General features: G+C 41.1%; 1 protein-coding gene across 1 annotated transcript in view; it reads left to right on the plus strand.

Moving 5' to 3' along the window:
* Positions 1 to 399: 399 nt before the first annotated feature.
* Positions 400 to 26,913, plus strand: part of rimbp2a (RIMS binding protein 2a) — a 30,117-nt gene continuing 3,603 nt past the window's right edge. The window contains exons 1-22 of the mRNA XM_068335592.1: positions 400 to 511; positions 2,282 to 2,371; positions 3,882 to 4,004; positions 8,707 to 8,811; positions 11,893 to 11,916; positions 12,436 to 12,640; positions 13,616 to 13,764; positions 13,943 to 14,022; positions 14,780 to 14,889; positions 15,643 to 16,461; positions 16,739 to 16,762; positions 17,905 to 18,056; positions 18,643 to 19,425; positions 19,545 to 19,700; positions 20,008 to 20,154; positions 20,775 to 20,865; positions 21,259 to 21,387; positions 23,761 to 23,930; positions 24,363 to 24,531; positions 24,627 to 24,727; positions 24,895 to 24,966; positions 25,318 to 25,482. Coding sequence (XP_068191693.1) covers positions 8,710 to 8,811; positions 11,893 to 11,916; positions 12,436 to 12,640; positions 13,616 to 13,764; positions 13,943 to 14,022; positions 14,780 to 14,889; positions 15,643 to 16,461; positions 16,739 to 16,762; positions 17,905 to 18,056; positions 18,643 to 19,425; positions 19,545 to 19,700; positions 20,008 to 20,154; positions 20,775 to 20,865; positions 21,259 to 21,387; positions 23,761 to 23,930; positions 24,363 to 24,531; positions 24,627 to 24,727; positions 24,895 to 24,966; positions 25,318 to 25,482 — 3,648 coding nt within the window. The 5' untranslated portion in view covers positions 400 to 511; positions 2,282 to 2,371; positions 3,882 to 4,004; positions 8,707 to 8,709. The remainder of the gene's footprint in view (positions 512 to 2,281; positions 2,372 to 3,881; positions 4,005 to 8,706; positions 8,812 to 11,892; positions 11,917 to 12,435; positions 12,641 to 13,615; positions 13,765 to 13,942; positions 14,023 to 14,779; positions 14,890 to 15,642; positions 16,462 to 16,738; positions 16,763 to 17,904; positions 18,057 to 18,642; positions 19,426 to 19,544; positions 19,701 to 20,007; positions 20,155 to 20,774; positions 20,866 to 21,258; positions 21,388 to 23,760; positions 23,931 to 24,362; positions 24,532 to 24,626; positions 24,728 to 24,894; positions 24,967 to 25,317; positions 25,483 to 26,913) is intronic.

A 26,913-nucleotide genomic window follows, 5' to 3' on the forward strand; every position in this document is an offset into this window, starting at 1 on the left:
GTTACGTGTTCACCCACGTCTGTTTCTTTAATTGTGATATTTGTCTGTCAGCAGGATTGCACAAGAACTATTGGCTCTGGTGTGGCACAGGCCAAGAAATCTTCCGTTCGCTTTTGGAGGGAATCCAAATCATGGGTCGGATACAGAAGTTATCCTTCACTTCTAATGGAATTTAGTGGCAGATTGGTTTTTCCTCCCCCCTGCGCAAGAATGGAGTAATATCAAAGTAATGATTTAGAGAGAAAAAAACTAAAAAACAATAGAAGTGTGAGCGAAGGGAGGTTCGTCATTGGAGGAATTTGTGTGAACTCAAACGGGCAGACACGCCCCCACTCCCTTCACACATCCATGACACAGACGGAGCAGAGGACAGGGAAGGAGACTGTGATGTAACCTGGTCGCCTGTAGTCAAACCTCAGTTCCTTTTAAGCTGTTTATTGGTTCAGTTCTACATGCGACACTCTTCCCATGGGTCGCTACTGAGGATCTAGCTCGGATGCTGATGCTGCAGGTGTGCGCTGCCGTGTTTTGTCATCATTTTTAAGTGGTTGCTATCTTTTGTTATCACGCTTCGGGAGCCTCAGCAGGACCTCTAAACTTTCTTTCTCTTGCTTCATCTTCCCATCTGTACTGTGGCAGTTTTCTCTCCTCCTCTAACACATCAACACCCATCTCTCCAGTAATCTTTACATCCTCTATTATTTGCACTAAACTTTCCTACAGCCACGAGGCCACGTCCTGTGGTGTCAGCGCAGCGTGACTGCGGCTGAGACCTCCTGATGTGCTGCATCTCTCTCATTACCAGTCGAATGCTGGAGAGGGTGATGATTTCTGGCTGAGACCAAGGTGTGGCTCAGTACAATGGCTGTTCTGCAATCTGCAGCAGTGCTCTGTGGCGACAGCGCTACACAATGAAAGCAGCAAGCGAACTCAGTCACCGCTCTCAACCTGTCATTGTCTGGTCTCTATCTATGTCTTGGTTTACTTGAGTCTTCTTCCAGCGGCCCTGGCTATCTCTCTGCTTGCACACAAAGAGATGGATGAACCTGCCTGGCATCATCATATTGTCTGTTTTTTTTTCTCCCTTCTCTTCTTGGGTTTATTGAGTTCTGGCATTGAACTGATAAAATTGATCATAAATCTTTAAACGGTGCAATCTTTTCCTATGCAGAAGCCAGCATGCAAGGCTGGAGTGCTTCTTTTGCTTCATTATGTATTACATTTTTATAAGCAATACGATACATATTTACATTTGTGTTTTACTCACCTTGATTTGAAACAGATCGTGTTATTCTCAGATGTAAATCTACATTTCTAAATCTACATTTCAACATTTTCTTTTAGGCATTACACATCTTCTCTCCTTAAATAATTTTGATGGAGACTGGGGGCAATACTTTTTCATTGTCAGTCTTGAAGTCACCGCCCTGCTTCATTCACCTCAAAAAGCTGTGATTGACTCCTGTTGCTTTTTTATGTAAAGACAAAGATAAATATTTAAAAAAAAGCTTCCAAATGTTATTTTATTACCGTTATAGCGATGATGCCGGGAGTGACATTAAACAGTATGAGCTCGTGAAGCGGGACTGGGTGCCAGGAAATGACTGGTCGTAGTGAATTCACCCTCGACTGCTCAGAGCTGTGATAGAAGGAAAGCGCTGCCCTAGTTTGAGTCTGGCGTAATTATGCAACGCTTGAGTACCTGCAGCACAGGCAGCATGACAGCTTCTGAATGTGAATGCAGACTGAGAGAGAGCAGACACCGTATCTCAGTCCTCATCTTCACCTCACCACAGTTCAGACTGTGCACTCATTTGCTTATTTTTTGGTTCTTTTCTACAATATGTTCCTTTTTCTTGAATGCCTGCCCCCCTCCAAACTTTTTCGGGCTTGCTCTTTCCTGCCATCTCAGCTTGGCTCATCTACTCTCCATCTCTTGCTCTCTTTTCCAGAGCCCTCATCTTTTTTTTATCTCTCCGTTTGCCTTTCCCTAAGCCACATATTAAATGGAGGGCGACAGTATGCAGTTGTGGGTTTTGTCCTCCAGGCAGCTTCTTAAAGAAAAAACTGAGCCCCACACACATACATGTCTGGAGATGAAGGGAGGGATTGGCGCAAACCTGATTCTTTCATCTGTCGCTTATGTAATAGTTTTAGGATGTTACACTGTGCGACTGGCATGCACGATGCAGGAAGCTGTAAAACTCTTTCTTTCAGAAGAAGATAATGTATGATAATTAAAGAAAACTAACCTCTCTTCTTTATTTTGTGTCCCCTGCAGAAAGGAAAGCTCCATGCTGCCTTGCAGGAGAAAAATCGTCTGAGTCGTGAGCTGATCAACCGCCACCTGAAGGCGTCCAAGTATGACCAGGTATGACGCTCGCTGATGCACTGCAGAAGAATGCATTGCAAGGACACGGTGATGATCAACGGTCAAACAAACCATGATCTATGGTACGATCTGTTGTTCTTTGCATATGTGGTGACGGGTTTCTGGTATGATTAACGGAAAGACTTGGAAATAACTGCAACGTCAGTGATATATTGGCTCCTGTAGGCTGTCTCTAGATTAATGTTATCATCCTCATATTTGTTTGCATGTTGCTAATTGAGGGAGAGGATAAACAGTACGTTTGTTCCTTTCCTATCTTTATGTTGAAGGGTACAATCAACAAAATTCTCCCACTTGTTACATAAACACTCACATAGGCCAAGACACAGAGGGTCTTTGGCTGAGGGTGATTAGCTACTCTGGTGCTGACAGTAACTATCACAGAAGCAGGGCAGATTTGACAAATGTCCCAGGACTCCGCTCAAAAGCTTTTGCTCCATGGTGGAGTACAAAAAGACACCATATGTGCACCAACAAGGTGGACTGCAAGATAAGACGGAAGTTCAGCGAGTGAAGTCTGGCGCCGGCAAGCGAGGGCAAAGATATGGTAGTCGACTGCAAATAGAGAGAACATGAAGAAAGGAAAGAGGATGAAAAGCTGGACAAGAAAACAATGACAAAATTAGAAAATGTAGTCACAGGAAGTCCTCTGTTCTCTGCAGGTTATTGAAGAAAAATGATTCTCTGACAGATTTGTATGAAAACTTATTTGTCACCATTCAGAATGATGCTATATGTAATCTTGCACTTTTATTTGTCCATCTCTATAAGTCACGATGCTGCATGTTAATATTTATAGTAGTACATAGTAATTTCTTTTTAAAGAAATATCTGAATATCAGTGAAACACATATAAAAAACAAAACTTAAGGAAAACAATCTACATTTATTGGATGAAGTAAATGAGTTACTAAATCATCATGATTGAATATTTTAATAGTATTTGTCCCACATGATATATGGTAGTCAGATGGTGCTTGGTCTCCAGTCATAAATTCTTCAATATGAATTAACAAGCTTATCTACTGTGCACTCAGCTGTTAGTTTAGTTAATGGGATGATGGGTGTGTAGCTGAGGGATAGTTCAGCTAAATCCTACGAGGCCACCTTCAGAGGAGCCGGCTTAGCACCAGGCCTCTGACTGATGAACAAATGGGAGGCAGAACACTCAAGTCAGCAGCTCTGTCTCATCAGGGCCGAATAGGAATGTGCTGATTAATTTCTCTCCATACTGCAAACTCCTCATCCACCCTCCAGCAAAAATGAAAAAAACAGAAAAAACCCTCATTTTAGAAATGTAAAATATTATACCTAGTGCAAGACCCAACCTCATAAAAATGTAATGCCTGTTTTCTCCCTGAAAAACATTAATTGCTTCGCATTGGGGAAGTTTTAAAGGAAAGTGTCTCTTCTAACTGTCTGACAATGATCTTCTTGTTCTCTTTCATCTTTTTTCTGCTCATTTTGAATCTGGACTCCATTCATATAGGTCCAGTCAGGCTACAACCAGTTCAGAGAGACCTTTGCTGTAGTTAGCAAGAAGAGAAAAGTTGCCCAGCAGCAGAGGAGCTGACTCCAAGAAAAAGTGGAAAACTTGGAACAGGCTCTAAAGGTGAGACTTGCAGCCAGTTTTGCTTGCTATTGTTCTGCTTTTTGCTTCGCACCTTTGTTTCGGAGTCTTTCACTCATTACTATCCCCATACTACCTCATTCCATATCTGTAAATATTTTGATGTATTGATCATCATGCCCTCATTTATCACCTTGTGTTGATCTTGCCCTGACTGTTTAAGATTTTTTTGTATTGATTTTCATTTTCTTATGGTTATTACCTGTTCAGTTCTGTTGGACTGAAGAGAAGCTGTGTGAAACCGAACTGTACGTATGTAATAATTGTACTTGTACATATAATGACAACAGAGATAGTTCTGATTCTGGCAATATACAGTATACATTATGTCTTATTACAATAATCTTTTTTTTAACCAATCACACACTAAACAGTCTTTTGATTCATTTGAGTAGTGCTGATTACATTTCCCCTCTCTCTGGTTTTGACAGCTGCAGGTCTTTACATCTTTACTGTCATGCTGTCGTAGTTTAGCTGGCTGGCAGAGTGTGGAGTAAGAAACGACATGTGGCCAGCTCTGGATAACTTCAGTCAGCAGTTTTATTCAGGAAAATCCTGTCAGCAAATGTTTTATTCCAGAGTTTTATCCAAGGAAACCAAACTCTTAGACTTCTCTTGTAAAGAATTCTAATTATTTTTAAATTGCCATTTTTTGCCTCAAGGAGCAAATTTTCTCACTCTGCCCACAGAAGGGGGATTAATTATCTGCAGTTATGGATTATGTGATAAAAATAACTCTTAATTTCTTATCATTCCAAGGATTGATAAAAATAAATCCAGAATGGTTTCTTCCTTGCCTCTCATTTTCTTTTGTGTAGATCACTGAGAAATATACATCAAAAGGAAGTCTTTCATTCTCTTTTCTGACTCTACACTTTAACATCTCTACATCTCCACTGCATTCCAGTCTTCACTCATTTGTCTTTTTTTTTGTAGATCTTACCTTTATTTTTCATTACCATTACTATATTATATTATATTATATTATATTATATTATATTATATTATATTATATTATATTATATTATATTATATTATATTATATTATTATGGAGAATACTACGTGCGGATGGGATCCCCAGTCAAATTGTCCATATCATAAAAGGTTTGTATACCAACTTCAAATGTCAATTTGGAAGCAACAAGCATAGTTTTGCAGTTAAAACAGGGGTGAGGCAAGGTTGTGTCATGTCAGCACTACTCTTTAACTTAGTCATAGAGTGGCTGATGAGAATAACCGCCGAAGTTAAACCAAAGGGTATGAGGTGGAATTTTTTCTCGCAATTGGAAGACTTTGCTGATGACTTGGCTTTGCTCTCTCATACACACCAATACGTGCAAGAGAAAACCTGTCGTCTGAACAACTTTGCAAAACAAGTAGGTCTGAAAATAAACCTGAACAAAACGAAGCTGATGATGTTGAATATCCCAACCAATTAATTTAGACAATATAAACCTACCACAACCAATCTTTTCACCTACTTAGACATTGTTGTCAGCCATGATGGTGGCTCAGACAGTGAAATCACAAGCCAACTCAGCAATGCTAGAAACCCCCTACTTAACATTGTCTGGAGGTTGGCCCAGTACAACACCAACCTGAGATTGTACCAAAGTTGTGTCCCTTCTACCCTGCTATATGGTTCTGAATGTTGGCGGACAACGGAATCTGATCTCCTCAACCTCAACCTTTCACGGCAAATGTCTACGGAGAATACAGCGGATATTCTGTCCCAATACCATCTCTAATCAACAGCTTCTTAGTATGTGCAACAAGACAACATGGCGGACATCCTTATGAGAAGGCGGTGAAAGTGGATTGGACATGTAATCCGTAGAGAGCAGGACAACATCACCCAAACTGCTCGTCACTGGACACCAGAAGGCAGGCGCAAAAGAGCACCTGGAGGAGGACAGTGGAGGGAGAGCTGAAGACCCTACATCACACCTGGGGTTCCATAAAAACTCTGGCCCAGAACAGACAGAAGTGGAGATCTTTCATTGCTGCCCTGCATGCCAGTTGGCATATAAGGCACTAACTGATATTAAATTATATTTGCTTCAAATGAATTAAATTAAGAATAGTGATAGTGATGCAAGTCATTAATTGACTTGTCATCACTATCATGGAGAGTCGTCTTTTTCATTGTGCTGTGGTCTGCCAGTATTAATCAGTCATGGTCTCAGAGGCACTGTCATTACAAATCCTCGCCTCCCAGCATCTTCTACTGATGGCCTGTTTGTCACAATGTTTGAGAGAAAAATGTATCCATCCAAGAAAAACTGACCTGCTCCATAATTCAGCATGGAAACATCATTCACTTTATTATTGTATATTGATCACAAGGACGAGACTATTTGGTCACGGGGGAAAAAAATAGAGATGGTGGAAATGTAACAGAAAGGAACTGATTCTCCAGAACTGGATAACACAAATATCAATTTCTTATAATTAAAGATATGTAATATAATTTATTTGCAGTTTTATATTAGGGATTTTAGACGTTACCGCTAATATTCTGGGCCTTTCCTCTGTCCAATGCAGAAATATGTAGATGTCAACAGATAGATATTTGGTGGCTTTTAGCAAGCTGAAGGGGATGGTCCATCTATCTTAACCGAACCGAGATGCCGTGAGCAGCAGTCCTCAAGCAGAAAAGTTACACTGGAAGTCCTCAAGATATGAACATTCGACTTACGAACATTTGTGGATACGAACAACCACACGCCGCTAAATTCAACTACTGTAGTTCCTCCTTATGCTGCAACCCTGGCCAAGTATCGTTAACATCCCATAGATTAAGATTTCACGTCATGTCAAAATAAATCAGCAAATATCAGACTTAGTGAACAGTTTGCTCCGATCTTGGACTTCATGTGACCTTTTCAGTTTTCATGTTGGCGTGCCGTCTGCAGTGTTTCGTCCTTCTTTTATCCATATCTCTGTGAACTTCTGAGCACAGAATGAATACAAAATACATTTATGTGCATGGGAACGTTCGCAAACATTGAGACTGTCAACAATTTGGGCTAGGTTGAATGTTAGGGCCAGCAATGTAGATAATAGACTACCTGTAAGAAAACTTTGTCACAACCTGCCTGTTATGTCTTATTTTTCTTTAAATTATCGACCGGGTTGTCCCCCTGGAGGAACTTAATGATGTAGGAACCAATATTAGTAGGTGAGTTCATCAAGTAATCCCTAAATGTAGACAGGTTAAAAACATAGTTTTTTCCAAGACCCCAGTGACAGTCTTTCAACCAGCTCAGTCTTCTAGCAGCTTAGAGCATCCCTCTGATTATTCAAGGCAGTGGCTGATTGCTCAGGACACCTCAAAGCCTCTCAAGGAGGTAAAGAGGCTTTTCTTTTTCTCAAGGGAGATAAAACACACAGAGAAAATGATGAATGTCAGACCTTTTTAAGCTGTCTTTTCTTTTTAAGCCTGCAAAAACATCTTACAATCTTAACTTTGTTTCTGCAAGATGTAGCAGCTGGTCATGATTCAGTGGATAAAAGCTGTATAGTCATCATGACTCGGCTAATTTGGGACAGGGTATATTTGGGATCAGTGTGGGTCACGATGTTCGACAGCTTGTTCTGAGTCAGATTTGATGATACAGGATGCTTCAGTAGATTTACTGTATCTTTCAAACAATATTAAAAGCTGATACTAATGTATAAAAGTCTTTCCTTCCACTGAGTGCTTAAAATGACAGCATTTTAAGGTGTAATTTGATATTTTGGGAAATGGGTATCTTTTTTTGTACTATGGGAGTACAGTCAGCAGATGATAGCATAGCTTAGCATGAAGACATGGAAAAAACTACCCATAGTCTGTCTAAAGGTACAACATCTGAAAATTTAAACCTTTATAATGCGGCTTAGTTGAACTGGCCACACATCAAATTTTTCATAGGTGTGAGTGTGAGCGTGTCGGTTATTCGTGTGACCCCATGATGAGCTGGCGTCTTATCCGGTGTACCCCACCTTTAATTGGTAGCTGGCTGGGATAGACTCCAGCAAACCTGTGATTGCAAAGTGGATAAGCAGCTGCAGATGAGAAGACTGCGGTCGTCTCGTCTGCAAGAAATTTATACTGTATTCCAAAATATACACATAAACTGTACATACATATAATATACACATATTTATTAACCTTTGAACATCGAGTTCAGTTTGACAGTCATTTAAGGTAATGGAGTTATAAATTCTACTTTCAGACAGAAACTTGGTGTTTCACCCTTTTTTCCATCTTTGTGCTATGTCAGCCAGCTGTTGGCATCGAAATTTTCTCAGCAACATCTTGACATGAGAGCAAACATTTCCCGTATTTTCAAATTGATTTGAGGGGATCATTGAATATCTTACGTTTCCTACCCAATTCTAATACCACAAATTATCGGCATATTTTCTCAAAAACATCAAGAATCCAATGTAGCTAATTACCACTAATGTGGTTTTGTTTGAGTTCCTTCAAAGGCACATTGCCATGATGATCACCAGCCCAATGCTGAATTCTCTACTTTCACTCTCAGGGTTGCCAACAGTATAATTCTGATAAGTGCTCAGTCTTTCAAGGTCTGGCTACTGAATTGTATCGGTTGAGTTTTGCTTTTGGGATGCTGTCAAACATCATCTTTAGATAATTTTGATCAATGCAGTTGCATCATCTTCTCTCTGCAGCATATGCATGAGGCTGTAGAGCTGAAGCAGCGGCTGCACATAGAGCATGAACAAGCTTTGGTCGCCCTTAACGCCAAGCAGAGGGAGATCAATCAACTGCAAAAGGTAGGACCGTATGGATAAAGGCACAAAAGCTTGTTAAGCTATTGACAAAAACGTCCTGGGTCAACAGTTTTGTGATAAGAGTAGCAAAGAACTGAAGCTCATTGTTTAGCAGTATTGTGTCTGTCAGCAGTCTGTTTGTGCTGAATCTCTGTCATTGAATCAGTGCTACAAAATCAGAAAAGTCGGCACAAAAATCTAAAGATCTGATCAAAAAGCATTTTCAGGTTGAAACAAGTTTCATGTTGCTCAGTAATATTGTGAAGACCTCTTTGCTAAAAGTTAAATAGAAAATACAATCTTATACAGTTTTTAGTCTTCAAAAGTTACTGTAAATTTTTGTCTGGATATGTTTTCAAATATATTTGAAAATAAATCTTCATATGTGACAGAGAGGATTTAATTATACATGCTTTCAGTAAAGTTCTTTCTCTATGTTTTTGGCTGATCTTAATGCTACAGTATTTATTCATCATTATGTCTTAATACTGACAATTTCCCTTATTACATCCTTCTTCAAAGTGGTGATGTATTGCGATTGTCAGTGTTCGTGTGTCCGTCCCTTTATTTGTCCATTTGTTTGTATGTCCACCAAGTATCTTCGCAACCTTTGCAGATAGAAAGATGAAACAAAAAGCACATTGCTCGGGCGGCAAAGGGGATGAAAATGAGATGATGACTTTGACATTGAGAAAACTAGGTCACGGTCATGTTTCAGCTTCTGTACACTCAGGAATTGAATAAGATAGGAAGACGAGGGAGAAGGCCAGTGTGAGTAAGACCATAGATCAAAACTAGTACGTCAAATCACTAGCTTTGATCTTTGACCTATGCAAGTAGGTCAGGGTAAAATTTCTAATCCAGGGGTGTCGTGGGATGTTGCAGACTGCGACTGCATTGGTTCTAGTTTTAAATTATATTTGTAACCATCAAATTTTTTCATTTGTAGATTGAAACGACATGTGTTGTTGTATGCTTGACCAATTGCAGAGTACCATCATTTACATACAAATGTCCATTCAAAAATCTTCTTATTCTAATGACCAGTAAAAGTTCCTGAAATACTGATTGGATTATAAAATTCATTCTCTCATAAAGGCCAAAAGCTCTGAATAAAAACTGCCTCCTTATAAATCTGAGGGTCAGTTACCTGCATGCACTTATTATTATCCTGTATTTTTTCATTTATTCAAATGGAAACAAACAATGTATATAACTCTCTAATAGAAATGAAGCTAAATTATTTTTAGCAATTGCACAAATAGGTTCTTAATGTTGTTTCCTCTTCCCCTTCCTGTCTCTCCTTAAACAAAATAGCTCTTCATCAGCAGTAGAGCAGCTTCTCCTCTAACACCAGTGCCGTGATGAGCCGCTGAGCCTCTGCCAACGCATTGGCTTGACAGTGTGTCAGTTGTGTGCAGTCTACTTTACCTCATGGACTGTGATCACAGTGTCAGCTGTCAGTGTGTGCTTCTGTGCATTCTCTGCAAGCTCAGGTTCAAGTTGACCAGGAGGATGAGGAGGCAGTGTGACTATTGGACACAGGGAGCTGAGGAAACACAAATCTTTACCTGGTCTTAGTTGTCTTAAATGTGGTTTAGGTTGGTTTCAAGCTGCTGAACTACAAAATAAATAAGGATGTCCCATGTACTGTGAGATACATTACATTTGTGCAACTTCCCCAAATCTGGTAAAGGAAGACAGGGCTGCCAGTTTTAGACAAAACCAGTTTTAGCACATTTGGGACATAAATAGATATGCAAGTTATGAACTTTATATAATTACCATAACCTGCTAACTCCGAAATTAATTACTGGATGTTTTGGTCTTTGTCTTGCCAGGTTTGCAGCTAATTATAAGCGAGATAAACACATTGGAATCCTGGCTTAACACTTTTGCTCTTGGGAGTTTTATTGTTTAGGGAACAGATGCAGTTTAAGGACCATAGCCAAAGTCACTCACTATTTGCAACACAGTACACTAAATTTACTTTCCATTATTTTAGTGTCTTAATTCTGCCAATGGAATCTCAATGTATACTTTACCGCAGCATCTGTGCCGCAGTGCACTTATGTGCCCTGAGAGAATGTCAGTTTTGCCCTGGGAAATAACACAATTTCACTCAGTTGGTCTAAAAAATGCCACTGTTGAGTGTCTGTGCTGTAATCTGTGCACAGTGCAAACACTAATCAGAACAAATAAATTAAAATGAAAGGGTGGTGTGATTTATATTTTATCATGGTCTTCTCTCTTTTAATGCAGGATACACAAGAGACTAGTTTAGTGAGATGATGGGATGAAGAAAACATTTTCTGGGTGGTGCTGGGTGATGGTTTCTTCTACTTTCTCTGTACATCTGTACAGAAAAAGTAGAAGTACACATCACAAACTTCTTCCACTCACTTTCTGTCAGACTCATACATCACTTTAATCCAATTAATCCTCCTTCCAGGCTGGCCTTAAATACCTTTATGGTTCCTTTTGATCCAATGACTGACCTGCTGTGTTTCATCACAGCCTTTGAAATGCTTGTCACTAGAATATGCACTCAAAATTATTTTGTCATTGCTCTCTAAATCCGTTTGTCACGACAATCGCGTGTCAGCGTCTTTGAGTGTGGTTCAAGTGGGGTCATATTATTATCCGTCTGAAGCACTTTAATACGATTTACCAAGCAAGCACCCCGAGTTTGGCTCAGACAAACATTAAGAGTTTTGTCTGAGGAATGGAAACTCAAATGTAAAGGAGTTACGGGATTAATTTGGAGGTTTTTTCACAAGCGTAGTTACATACAGAAACAGGAAGGAAAGCAGCTCCACTGTATCAGTTTTCAGTGACTCCACAGTCCTCAGACATTTTGTTGTTGTCAGGCTTTTTCACTTTTTTTTAGTTATTGACTTTTAATTTTGCATTGCAATGTTACTCATATATCTACAACATTGTTTTGAATATATTTTTTGTCCTTTCCTTATGATTCAATATAATTTATCTGTTTTTATTTGTTTTTCTACATTGTTTATTTTCTTTCTTCAAAATCTCATTCTTTCATTACTTATTCTGTTTCTTTGCCTTTTGTCTGAACAGAACAATAAGGACAGAATGTTTCAGGTATTTATTTTACTCAGGTAATTATTTTTAGTTATTTTCATCTCTTATCAGTCAAATGTTTGTATTTTCAGCAAATCCCTGAAGTCTTCAGTGGCTATTTCTAGACTTCGTATGTGCACTGACTTAAAGAAGTGCTATACATACGTACAGTATGTATAGCACTTCTCTAAGTCCCATCTGCTTTCCTTGACTTCCTCTGATATGATATCTGTGATACGACACATTATATGTCTATACTGAGAGTTTTATAATCCTCTCTGCAGTAGTCAGGCTTTGTTATCAGAGTTTGGCAGTCTTACACTGTACACTGCACTGCAGATGACTCTCCCATAAGCTTTGACATAATTTTTTACATAACATGCTTCTTGTGTTCAGAAGTACTCTGTAGGGGTCCTTGTCTAATTGGTTTTTGGTTGATCAGCATTAATAACTGATTGGCTATTCTACAGAGAATTTGTGATCATTTTATGTGAATAAATCAAGTACATTGCCCCCTTCTTTGCTCTCTTTTTGTCAAAGGTCAAAGTTCATGACCTGGAGCAGAAATGCAGTGCACAGAGTGAACACTACGACCAGCTGTCCAAAGACCTGTTGAATTTCTGTTTGCAGTCAGATACTGTGGAAACTCCTAAAATCGATCCCGCATCCATATCCCAGATCCCCATCTCACCACCAGAGACACCGTCACAAGTCGTCCTCAGATTTGAAGCACTGCCAGAGACAGGTCGGTGTGTGGTCTCAGTCGATGGCTGGACATGTTTAGAACTGGATTGGTTAAAAAAAAAATTGTTGAGTAATGCTAGACTGTTGGATTACTAAGAGAATAGACTGCAGATGAGAATTAGCTTGAAGCAAACTTTGCTACAATTCTTTAAATGGTGACATTTGTGTTTTCTATTGTACGTTGGCCCTTTGCAAATAAAAAAGAATTTAAAAAAATTCCATCAGAACGTTGGTACTGCCTGACCATTCATTGTCACAAGTCTGAATACATGTAAAAACCTACCGGTAAACCACTCCAGGCATAAAATCATCTACCGAATTACATGTGATCAAAGGGTTTACGAATGAAATGGGAGAGCAATCTAATCCTCAGATGGGTCACATTACAGCTGCTTAACTCACATGACCAGATGTAAGCGCCAATAATGACCGTGCTTGCTAATCATGATCAATAGCTAACCTAATTGATCACAGACCTCTGAAGCTTGTTCAACATATTACTATTCTAACGAGACGTGGTGTGACAGCGGATCCAGCTGTATCAGCAATGCAGATTGCAGTCTGGCTCAGATCAAATGTCTCTGAAGTGCTAGAAATCTGTTTTCTGTTCCTCCTCGCTGACACAGAGGCCAAACTCACTGATCCCTTTGTGCTAATGCATAATTTTCTTTCACAAACCACAAGAAACCACTGATAAATCCGATCCACATTGATGAGTTTAATTTCTAGTACAGTATTATATTTGGTATTTTCTACATTCCCTCATGAGTGCTTTCACATTAGAACATGTATGGTATTACAAGACAAATGCATTGAAGATTTGAGATGTTAATGGGGGTCGAACGGCCTTTGCCATGAAGTGTGTTTGTTGTACACTCGCCTCAACAGGAGATCAATAGCTGTGCAATGAACGGCAAATGGGCGCGGAAGGAATGACAGTTGCTCTTTGTTTGCTATGGAAATCAATGTCTCCCAGGCGATGAGAGCACGGCAAACACACCACTACTGATCTTGCCTTGCATACCAAAGACTAGAGACGGAGGAAGACCACAACTGCTGTCCGTCAAACACAGGACCGTGACTACGGATCGCCCCAACAGCCCTCGACAGCCGACCTCCTTAGAGGTGTGTCTGTCACCACGTCTGTTAATTTAAGCCCTTTACGTAATAGAAATGATTGTTTCTTCAAGATTTTTTCCCCCATCAGCATTAACTTAGTTAGGCTGACCTATATAGTCATGTGTTCAAACTTAATGGGCGACCGTGTTTTCTCTCATTGCCTGGTTCTGCTGTAAATCTACAGATGGAGGATGAGGCCAGCCCATCACCCAGGTCCAAGCCTCGCTACACAGGCCAGGTCCGCCTTTGCACTGCCCGCTACAGGTGAAGAAGACAGCCATCATGTGTCTGTTCTATTAATGTCAATTACATCAATTTTGTCAATTACATATGAGCATGCTTTAATTAGAGCTAGAAAGATGGAGCTCTCCTTCCCTGAAAAGTGCAGCAGCTCTTTTGAATAATCATCCTGACACATGGAGGAAAAACTCTGAAGCATCTTCTCTGTACCAGTCGTTCTGTCTGCTAATGAGACATGGATTAATACATAACCTGCTATTGTAATTAAACCCACCCATTATCCACTTGGTGTAGTAAATGCACCACTTCATGTACAATGATGCTCCAATCAAATGTCTCTTCATTCCATAACATCTCCAGTATTTTATTGTCCCTGGCCCTTAATGCCTTAATGCTAGCATAAAATTCAAAATAGGCAGAATACTGCAGGCTTCTTCGCAAAAAAAATTGTGAGAAATCAAAATGTTAATGTGGTAGAACTTTAGACATGTTGTTTTTGTATTGTGTTCAACTGAACTACATGTCAGAAAGCATTAGGAAATAACAACATTCTATTTTATTAATGTTTAACAATGTGCACCACCGTTTTTTGAAATTGGGGTTGCAAACCCTTTTTTAACTCACGTTAAAAGAGACATAGAAACTGGTGTAGTCCCACAAATGATCATGGTTTCATGTATTTCCATGTGCTAATTACAAGACATAGTCTGATAAAGAACCTTCAAGTGAATGAGAGACGCTGTGACAATGCATCATATAAGAGTGTATTCCTCCTTTTCAGTTATAACCCGTATGATGGACCAAATGAACATCCAGAAGCAGAACTTCCCCTCGTGGCTGGAAAGTATCTGTACGTGTATGGAAACATGGACGACGATGGATTCTATGAAGGTCAGGATTGATTAGTTTTGCCTCTTGCTTGAGAAAAAGTCCTGTAGAGTTTTTACAACTGGTGATTGGATTGTCTGCCTAAACACTGTAGAATAATGAAGTATTCCCAAATAGAAGTAATTCTGGAACTTTTAGATAGCAATCCTGCAGACAGTCTATAGATAACACAGCTTCAAACAATAGTACACAACACAGCTACAAACAATCTGTGGGCAGTGAGATTTTATGGCATTGTGGTGGAGCCTTGCATTTAAAATGAAGATTTAGCACACATCAACAACATCTCTATGGAAAAAAGGATCGAAAGACAAGATGACAGGGAGCCTTTTTTTCCACTATGGTAAAGAAAACAGTAGTGCAAAGTATTTTTCCTGCATTGACTGCAGCATCTGCACGCTCAAGGGTGTTGTTTTAATGGATGAAAAGAGGTGGGGGTTTTTTTCACTTCTGTGTTTACTGAAAAGATTTTAAAGGATAGCATCAGACATCCTGGAATAAATCTTACATCTTAAGGAATAATACATAATATATGTTTTTGTATGTCCCACCTCTCACTGTCTGACTCATCTCTACCCTACAAAGAAAGTAGTTCTCACTGATGACTATGTCTGTTAAGTAACACCTTTCTTTTTTTGCATCTTGGAAGAGGAATTAGTGTTACATAAACTGGACATTTGCAGACACGGTGATTCTTCTTTTTCCTATAGAGACGGTTCAAAGGTGTTATGTTTGCTGACCTGCTTCTTGTTACAGGGGAACTGCTGGATGGCCAGCGAGGACTTGTCCCTTCCAACTTTGTGGAGTTCGTCCAGGACAAGGAAAAAACATTGCTTCAGTCCGGAGAGGGAGGGGAGGACTTGGGCCTGCTTGACCACACACCTCTGGCCTTGACAACGGGGGATAGCGGTGCCTCCCAGGATGGCCTCCTGGGCTCATCTAATGCTTTGGTTCCCTGTAGCAATGGGATGGGGCCTCCCCTGGACCCCGAGGACCTGGTTGAAGATGTTGTGCCTTATCCCCGAAAGATTTCCTTGATCAAGCAGCTGGCACGGAGTGTCATTGTGGCCTGGGAGCCTCCGCTAGTGCCTTTGGGCTGGGGGAACATCTCTGGCTACAACGTGTTGGTAGACGGGGAGCTTCGAGCGAGCGTCATGTACGGTGGCCGGACCAAGTGTTTGCTTGAAAAGCTGGACCTGGACGGCTGTGTTCACCGTGTGTCAGTGCAGAGTGTCACAGACCGCGGCTTGTCTGACGAACTGCGCTGCACCATGTTGGTGGGAGCCAACGTGGTGGTGGCGCCATGCGGCCTCCGAGTAGATGACATCCAGCGGGACACAGCTGAGCTCTCTTGGTTGCCTAGTAACAGTAATTATGGTCACACTGTGTTCTTGGATGGGGTGGAGCACGCAACAGTAAGGGCAGGAAGGTGTAGACTACGCTTCCTCAACCTGAAGCCTTTGACGGTGTACAAAGTGACGGTGGTGGCTCAGCCACACCAGGTGCCGTGGCAACTGCCGCTGGAGCAGAGAGAGAGGAAGGAAGCTGGTGTGGAGTTCTGCACTCAAGCTGCAGGTCAGCAAAGATCATTTGCATGTGCATAGATACACATTACAATATCAATAATATATGGGCAACCCCATGGAAGGCGATTGTCGATAGCTGTTATACATTTTTTTCTTCACACTTTTAAACAGTCTTAGTTGTAGTGGACCACTAGTACTCTGTTTACATCATTGTAAGCCAATCTTTGTAACTCAATGCAATATATATTTTTGTGATTGACTGTGCTGTGAAAGAGAACAGAAGAACATTGCCTTACCATGCTTGTTTTGTATTGTATTTCGTCCAGGTTCAACACCGTATTGCAGAACAGGTCAGATTGAAACATCAGTCTTGGGCTGGGTTTCCTATATATCTGCAATATAAATGATGAGAGATGAAATTAGTGCTATGAGGATCTAAATCACAATGCAGAATGGTCACGACACATTCATGAATCAATGCACCAATCAGGGCAAAATGGCATTTTTTAAACACACTTAATGTCCCCTTTAATGTGTTTATTGAGATTTAAATACATGTCCACTATTTTCAGACATATGCAATTTTGCCCAGGTTTTCTCACTACACTGAGCACATGGCTGATTAGAGAACAGCCACACATCTCAGGGTTTGATCAGTTATCATTCTGATGAGTCATTTCCTCAGCCTATAGCCTAGTCTGTAGTAATCAGCGCTATATAAAGTTGTACCACTCCTCTGCCCCTCGTAATCGTCATTTTGTGTTAGTATTCTTTGGCTTCTGACTAAAAGCTGTTCTGCATTCACTTATGAAGAAGAGTGGGGGACAAAATCTGGGCTGTAGTTGAGGCGTAGCATCTGGATTGTACCCTGCATGTGGAGGCAGCAGCCCTTCTCTCAGGTGGTCCGGAAGTTCACATGGTTTTATTTCAGCATGAGTTAATCTCCCTTGTTTAGGAGCAGTATAATCTCATGGTAGTGTACTAGATCAGAGGATGGACTGAAAATCCTCTCTCTGTACTGATAATATTACACAATTGAATTTCATGACTCAGCATGATGATGAAGCATCTTTAGTTTTTCCATGTTCGTGTCATGTAATAGTAACTTGCATTAAGTAATAACCTATAGTTTGAAACACAGCACTACTTTCAAATACCCCCCGCCCCATCCCACTACAAATGTCACATCCTAAGTGTCTGCATATTCTGAGAATTACAAAGTCTGAATAACATAGTTTAAGAATTTGTTTGACCACAAATTAACAAGTGCTGATGAAATTACAAATTTATTGTTTATTGTTGCCTAAATTATCCCACAACCTCTACCCACCTCTAGTATGTGGACATTTCTCTGCATGTTTGTATATGTGCTAATTTGTGCATCTGAAGAATGCATCACTCCCTTTCCTTTTGTTGTGTTTTTTTAACTATACTGTACTACATACATTTTGACATCTATTTTCTTTCTTTTTTGTGTCCTCTTACCTCCCAGGACCTCCACAACCTCCACAGGATGTACAGGTGCTCTGCGGTCAAGCCCCGGGGGTCCTGCAGGTCCACTGGAAGCCACCCATCCTCTCTCCCTCAGGCACATCTAATGGGGCAAATGTCGTTGGCTACGCAGTGTGCACAAAAGGACAAAGGGTGAGTCAGCCAGTAATAGTCCTGTTTATCATGTTAAGAAGTACAACGTACTATGAATCACAAATGTAGAAAAATGGTTTTGCGCAGCTTCATAGTAATGAAAGCAAAGGGGATCCATATTTCACATGTTTACATGTAGTTCACAGATGCAGTATAAAACGCTGTGTGAGCGGTTTAATCATATTTAATCCAGCTGGGACACAAGAACATAAATCACAGATGGGTTTATAATAGGCTGTATTGTTCAGTCAGCGTTATGTCATCAGGACCGTGGAGGACACAACAGTGCCCCCTACCTGTTATTCATGGTCAGTGCAAGACTCAATTTATGATTGTCTGGGAAAGGTCTCTCACTCCCTCTATTGACTGGTAATGTAAATCAACACTTCACAAATTTAGACAGCCCAGTATTAGCCTTTCACTAATAATTACTTGTACTAAAGTGAACCAGTGTGAGGGGATAGACGACCATTATCCTATCTAGTTTTACCAGCAGTGGAATGAAGCATTATTACAATTCTCTTCTATTTTCTTCTCCTATAATGATTCTAATTTTGAAGTTAACATTTTTTATGCTTCGATCCAGATCGCTGAGGTGTTGTACCCGATGGCCGACTACGTGACTGTCGAGATGACCAGGATTCAGTGCCTGGAGGCCAGAGAAGTCATCGTCAGGACGCTATCAGTACAGGGAGAATCCCAGGACTCCCAAGTCGCTGTCATTCCAAACAACCTGCTTGTGCCTCTACCTGCACTTCCCCTTCCACCCCCAATGCACCCCCACGGCGGCCCCCCACCGCACCCCCATGCACAGCCTCACCTCCAATCCCCTCACCTTCCTCATGCCCCGCCCCAACTTTCTGCTCCACCACAGGCACACGGACAACCGCTCCCACCTCATCCTCCACATCCTCAACCCCACCCTAGACTTCCCCATCCAGGTGGACCCCCGCAGCCTCAGCTCCGACCACCACCACATCCTCAGCCCCAGTCCATACATCTTCAACCTCGACCGCCCCACCAAGGTCCCAGTCTCCAGCACCAACTGCCTCTGCTACCCCACCCCCAACACCACCCTATACCTCAGAGACCAGTATGTGCCAGAGACCTGGATGCCAAAGAGCATGCAGCCCACCATGGGGGAGCTATTCCACCTGGCCAGCCTGGCTGGGAGCCCACACGCTCTCCCTCTTCCCAGCCTCCTGTGCCCAGGCAAGGCCTCACCCTGGAGGCCCCTCCCCTTGCCAATCCACGCTCGCCGTCCCCCCAGAGGATTCTTCCTCAGCCCAGGGGCACCCTCATCCCCGACACGGTGGCCAAAGCCATCGCTAGAGAAGCAGCACAGAGGGTGGCAGCAGAAAGTGGCAAGGTGTGAGAAAGTTTAAATAGAAATTATTCTTGACATAATTTTTATTAACATCAAAATATGTGAACAAAGAAAATTAGAACCATTTATTCCCCTCAACTCTTATTCATGTATGTTTTCAGGGTGACAGGATGCAAAATAGATATGGAGAGCAGGGTCGTTCATTCCATCAACATCATTCTGATGAGGAAGATGAAGATGAGGAAGGCTTTGCACGCAGTCGTCGGCGAGGACCCTCGGTCGACGAGTTCCTCCGAGGTTCTGAGCTGGGGAGGCCGGTAAGAACAAGTCATGGATCTTTAATCTCCTTTTTTAATTTCAAGGTTGGTGTGTTTCTCCATAGTAAACCTCTCGTCTGTGTGTGTATGTTTGGACATGTGTGTGTGTGTGTGTGTGTGTGTGTGTGTGTGCACGCATGTCTGGGTTGTGGCATGCATACACTCCCTCAGCCTGTGTCTCCATGTGCGTATTCAGATATGTGCGTTTGCCCATCCATGTGCGTTTGTTGTGTGCATGTATGTCTGTATGTGGACTTAAACCAATGCGTCTTTGTATGTTTGTGTTTGTGTGTGTTACTGCCAAAAGCCGCACTATAGTCACAATGAAGATTATCACAGCGAAAGCAGCCGGGGCTCTGACCTGTCTGACATCATGGAGGAGGATGAGGAGGAACTGTACTCTGAGATGCAGCTGGAAGAGGGACGCCGCCGCAACTCGCACAACACACCCAAGGTGCAGTTCTTTGCACTTACTCTAAACCCAATTGTCATAAAAACTCAAATTTATGATTATTTAGTGAACTGCACAGGCACAGATACTTCAATTGAGACTGCTGCCTTGCATACGATATGTGTCGATAGTGTGTGTGCTGAGTTCAGTTTAGAGGAAAGGATTGAACTCTCTTAGCGTTTAAAACTATCATTAAAGAAAACCTGGAACAACGTTTTCAAGGTTTAATCATCAAAAATTATTATCAGTAACATCAGTTAGCAGAGCTTGAAAATTTATTGTCATATTGCCACATACTTCCTCTATTATTTCCTCTGCTGTTCCTATGTGATGAGTTTACATGGCTAGCAGCAGTCTGGGCTGTGTGGTACAGGCCGTCAGTAGGATCAGAGGTAGATTTAAATTTAAGGTGGGCTTGTCTGTGTTTGTGCGTCTATGCGTCTGTGTTTGGGTGTGCCTTCCCGTGAATACCGCATGATCTTGTTTACATACAGTTTTGTACGTTGCTGTGTGTTTTTGTTTTTGTTTTTTCACATGTGTTTGGGACTCTATCCATGAGCGTCTGGGAACAATTTGAATATTTAATCTCTGTGAATGTTTTTCTGTGTTTGCATGCAATGTAGACAAACACTTCTGGAGGCCGGGAGGCTGGGAGAAGAATTCATCACGTTGGCTCCCAACCTCAGAGAAGACCACTAATGGTCCCTTCCATCGGTCAGTATAGGAAGTGGCAGGAGAGAACGGAAGGGATACTTTTTGTTTTGTGTGCCATAAAACTGTAGTGTCTGTTGCTGTGTTTCGGCCTTCATGAGCTTCTTTGTGTCTTCAGATCACCTCTATGTCTATGAACCATGCTCATGCTTTTCACAACTGACAGAGATTATAGATGCAACAAGTTTTTTTTTGTTTTTTTTTGGGTGTAACCACTAATCTGCTCCAAAGAGTCCTGACAGTTTATTCATAGCTGCTTTTCTCTGTGCATGTGTTGTTACCTTGTATCTCAGCAGTCACAAGGTTTAGAGGGCTACACAAGTCTGAATCTGTTGGTAGGGGAATGTTGACCTTTGCAATCTAACTCCATCGCCCTGTAATTGGTGTTTCCTGTAGAGGTAACCTCTGAGAATAACAGTGAGGGAAATCTCTCCCCCATCAACGAGGATGTTTACTATGGCAGAGTAGATCGGCACAGGACGTGGTCATCCCGCAGACACATGGGCGGCACCAGGTCTCCCCATGGTATGTGCCTGCAGTCCTGTTTGTAGCACCACAGCATGGCAACAGAAATGCCACCAGCAAACAGCAAATGACCAGAAATAGCTATGGACACTTGCAAGTGCTTGTCTCGTTATCTTAAATAGTAATAGATATGATGCTTATAGTTTAACAGCATGATTGCACTGTACTCAAATGGTGGCACCACTGGCAAGTCATACCTGATGTTCAGGGTGAACGTTTCCACGCTTTCAGGTTTTAAATGATTGATTGCTCAAAGAATGCCTCCCTCTCTGCACTGAACTAGATGCCTGCTAAAACCCATTCCCTCTGCGGTACAACCACACATGATACTCTTTTACCAGAGCAGCCATGCATGAAATAATGAAGGACTACAAATGACCATGTTTTTAATGGTAGTTTTTTTAAAAAATTCATTTGAAGTTTTATTTTGAAGTACCATTGTTTCTTTTTTTTTTTTAACTAATCTTGTTAATTTTCATGGGTCATTGCAATCAGCTATCAAAAAAAGGACCAAATCAATATCAAGGAAGGAAAAAAGCATACATTTTCAAATTTCCTTCACTATCCAAATGCGATCAGTCTCAATAAATCAAAATTGCTCGTCTTCAATGCTTCTTGCTATTCAATTTGACCTCTACACCCGCCCCCCCATCACTAATTCCACTCACTCACACTACCCCTTCCCCACCCCACACATCCATCACCCCTGCACATTAGAAGTCTGAATACATCTGATACTGACACCTACTCTAACTCAAGTGCAAGCGTGGACACATACACACACACACACACACACACACACACACACACACACACACACACACACACACACACACACACACACACACACACACACACACACACACACACACACACACACACACACGCGCTCTAGAGTGCATTATAGATTTGGCTTCATTGACTTTCCATTGGTATTTCACATTATGCTTGGATTTAACACAAATCAGTGTCTGACTTTGTCGGTATATTTTCCGGCTATTGCAATGCAAACTATACGATACTCTTTCACAACAGCATGGCCATATCTGCTTTAGAACGCTTGCTGCTGCAAGAATTATCAATGGGTGGGATAAGAATTTTAGTGAAAATTTTCATTTCACATGAAGTTTTAAATAATTTTTTGCATAGGCTTTTTACAGCATGCATGTTGGAGTCTTGTGAGCTTCTAGTGTCATGTCATCACGTTGTGTTTCTTGCACCATGGTTCATCTTGCTCCCCATTTGTCTCTCACTGCATTTACAAACACGAAAATAAAATCTAAAAGATGGTTCTGTGTGCATTTGTTTGTCCGGGTGCATGCATTTGTCCCACAGTAAATGATTTTATATATTTTACTGACCACATGTCTTGTCCTGCATGCTGACAGGCACAAATATGACGCGACTAGAAAATTGAATGTCTTGCTGTCTCGTTTGATCCTATCATTATTTTTTTCAGAATTAAAGCGTAAATAAGATGTAAAAACCATGGATTGTTCATCTCAGTTTATCCTAAATGAATTCTCAAACATTGGAAATGCCAAAAAACAAAAACAAAGATAAAAAAGAACAAATAAAATAAAATGTATTTGGAAATACTATAGTTGAAGAGACAATCCTCTCTTCTCATTTCTCTGTCTATCCCTGATTCCTTTCCTCACTTTATCTCATTGGGTCCCTCCCACCTGAGATATGAGTACAGGAGGCATGGTAGATACATGCAGAAAGGGGAGTCAATGCCACAGCGCTTCAACAAAAGGAGACAACTGTGTGGAGCCATTGTTATAATTGAAAGTTAATTAAAAATGATGTGTGACACAGCTGCATCTTTTTTTTCCGTTGTTGTGTTGCAGCCTTCTGCTGTCGATTGTAATCTTTGGGTCAGATGAGCGTTTAAATGTTCAGAACAACCTGTTGCACTGTAATAACAAAGTGAAAAATCATTGAGTAAGTCAGTTACATAACCGACTCATTAGTCGTACACAATCCATCAAGGCCACAGTTTGATTTCAATTTGTATCACCTTCAATAACCAACACAAATTATGAATGCGGAAGGAACATTTGAAGAGTCCTGATCCCACCATGGTTTGAATATTCCAACTGCATGCACAGGAATGTCATAAATGACATACCTGTGGATTGTTCCTCCTCACTCCTCGGGATGCATGTTAAGAATTCATATTTATCTATTAAGATTACACAATGACATGGATTTCATGAGAGATGGAGGAAAGACGAGACCAGGAGGCAGGAATCAGAGAAATGAGAAGTCTTCTCCCAAGTTTCCTCTTCGTCCGTTGAATTACACTTATCGTGTCCTTTGTGTCACAATGCACAATGATGGAATGGTTTTCTATTTAATGTCTTTAAGATGGCTACAGGGACCGGGATCGCCGCTCTCCCATGTATTATGATGAATCGGAGCCTGAGGAGTCCTTCAGGATCTTCGTGGCCCTCTTTGACTACGATCCTCTGTCCATGTCACCCAATCCAGATGCAGCTGATGAGGAGCTGCCCTTCAAAGAGGGGCAGATCATTAGGGTGGGGAATTACACCAAACATGTTTGGATGCTCAACAGTATTTCTGATCACTCTGTTTTCCTCTTTGGGGTGAATCCAGGATTAACATCTCGTTGTTAGCTGAATTTTGACTACAGAAAAATGCTGTAGATTGCCAGATTAGGTTTGAATTACATTTTAGTGTGCACTCTCAGATTCTATAGAATAATACCAGATTGACATAAAACTTCAAGTAACTAAATAAAATAGCTCCCCTTCATTTCATTCTTCTGCTTACATCAAGTTGAAAGTTTGTTCATCTTTCAAGGGTCTGATTTCAGTAAAGGTAAAAGATAAAAAAACCCTCATATTCAATTTATGTTCATGATGCACTGCAGTTGTGAGGAAGATCTCTTCTTGTGCAATTTGTATATTTTAAAGTTGCAGCCCTAAATATTGTTCTGCTGTGCACAGGTGTATGGTGATAAAGATACAGATGGCTTTTACAGAGCGGAACTGCGGGGCAGGATGGGTCTGGTCCCTTGTAACATGGTGTCAGAAATACGAGCAGAGGACGAGGAGACCTTGGACCAACTCATCAAGCAGGGTTTCCTGCCCCTCAGCACCCCCGTGGATAGAATCGGTACAACATGAGCATGTTTGGTCTCACAAACGAGCAAAGATCCTAGACTTTATATCACAGGGTTAACATTTATATGCTCCCTATTTTGCTTCCAGAACACAACAGAAGAGGCCTCCGGCGTGACCAGACCTCCAGGAGGATGGTGGCTCTGTATGACTACGACCCCCGGGAGAGCTCCCCCAATGTAGATGTCGAGGTAACAGTCTGCAGAGAAGACACTGATGAACGTATCAGCAACAGGTCCAAGGACACAGTGAATCTGAGGATGTTCACAAATAATAGGAAGAGGCCTTTAAGACAGAGTAGACTTTGCTTGGATAGGTTGTCTTGTATATCTGTTTCTGCATCTGTGTCTCCTGATAGGCTGAACTGACCTTCTGTGCTGGTGACATCATCGCCGTGTATGGAGACATAGACGAAGATGGATTCTATTACGTGAGTGTTGCTCAGCCATCAGTTATGGCACAAATGAAAAATTTTATATTTATTTTTTTAAATTTAAATAGAAAATTTATCTTTAAATCTATTGTATTGTATTGTATTGTATTGTATTGTATTTTGTCTCCCGAATGTATTTTTGTACAAAGATAAACTGGCTCTTGGTTGCAATCTTCTGTTCTCTAAGTCTCAGCTGGAGAGAGAGTCCTTAATGGTTACTATGAAATATCAATTCAACAAATCTGAAAGATTATAATTTTTCAAATTACTGTAATTAAAGGAACTAAAAGTTATAAAATGGCTATGGACAGTGACGAAACCACTGATTATCTCCGTTATTCCTCACAGGGTGAAATGAACGGCCATCGTGGTCTGGTTCCCTCTAACTTCCTGGAAGAAGTGCCTGATGACGTGGAGGTGTATCTGACCGATACTCCATCTCACTACCCCCAGGAAGAACCCGCCAACCGCCTCCCCGCCAACTCTGCTGCCACCGTCTCAGAGGGCAAACGGGTACATCATCATCGTCGCTCTCAGCGCTAGGCCCTGTGTTCATCCATCTTCCGTCCTCTCTCTTGATTTCCGTCTCTCGCTTCCTCCACTTTGCCGTCTGTGTGCTGTTCATTGTGTGTGTTTGTCCATGTGGTGACAGTGGTGACTCTGTACAAACTAACAGCACCCCGCCCTCCCCTCTTCCTCCTGCCCCCTTTCCCTCACTTTTTGGAGAAAGGAGAGAAGAATCCGCTGTTAACACCTTTCTAAGTCTCAGAGAAAGGACGAAGCAAATCCCGACATGGACAGAGAGGATAGACTGTGGGAGCTCTGTGGGTGACTTTTGCATGTAGCACTGGTGACAGAGGGCTTGAAAAAGGCTCAACTTATTCTTTACACAAGGTCATGTGTAACCTCTTTGCACTGAAACAAAAAAAAATCTAATTGTGGTTATTGTATATATATATAATAATTAATAATTATGAAAATGATAATGATTACAAAGAACAGAAAGAGGAAAAGCATGCCTTTTTCAAACTTGATACATTTTCTAACTTACCTGGCTCGACAGCCGTATTTCCTTAAAAAGGCCATGTTTCTTTATGTATATTGGACACATATTAGATCTATTTTTCAGCCTTGTTGACAGCGGATACGCCATGATTGCTCCGAGCTCCAGAAATAAGAATAATCGCAGCACAGATACATCTATATTGTCTTGTTACAATGGAAAAAAAAATAAACAAACGTAATTGGATATTAAAAACATTCTTTTTCCGTACTCTGTGTCCATGTGTGTTGGTGTTGTTGATGTTGTTGTTGTTGTTTTCAGTGGTCATAGTGGTGTGGGTCCTAGCAACAGTGACAATGCTGCCATATCTGATTTCTTTTTGTTTTTCCTCACCCGCTTGGCAAAACAAAACAAACAAGCAGAAGAAGATTGTTCATTTCACACCATAAATGGCTCTTTCTGCCTTGTACAGTAAGTTTGCAACTTGAGATACTGAGCTCACAGCTCTAATGCACACAGCTTGTGGTCATAGCAGAAGCTTCTTGATGGCAGTTTGCTCTGTGGAAGCACTTTTCTTGTTATGTTATTTTTTTTCATGAGGTCAAAAATTTTTCCATTTTCAGTTTTAGTGTTCAACTTAAGCCTGAGTTGAAATGTAATCTATAAATATTTAATTTCAAATATGAACATGTCCATAATAGTTTTAGTATTAGACTCACACTATTTTTGTTGCCCAAAGGCAATTAATTTCAAATATATTGCTGCAAATTTAACCGTAGCCAGAGAAAATGCTACTATAAACCAGAAATTTTATGATGTTAGAGAAAATTAATCTCAGTAAAATTGTGCAGTTGCTAATCGTGTATCCTGCTGCTGCATTAGATGAGAGGCCTGGTATCTACAGTTGTGTTCCTGGGTGTCGTATACTGTATATGACTGTA

Source organism: Antennarius striatus, chromosome 15, assembly GCF_040054535.1.
Source record: "Antennarius striatus isolate MH-2024 chromosome 15, ASM4005453v1, whole genome shotgun sequence".
NCBI classification, from domain to species: Eukaryota; Metazoa; Chordata; class Actinopteri; order Lophiiformes; family Antennariidae; genus Antennarius; species Antennarius striatus.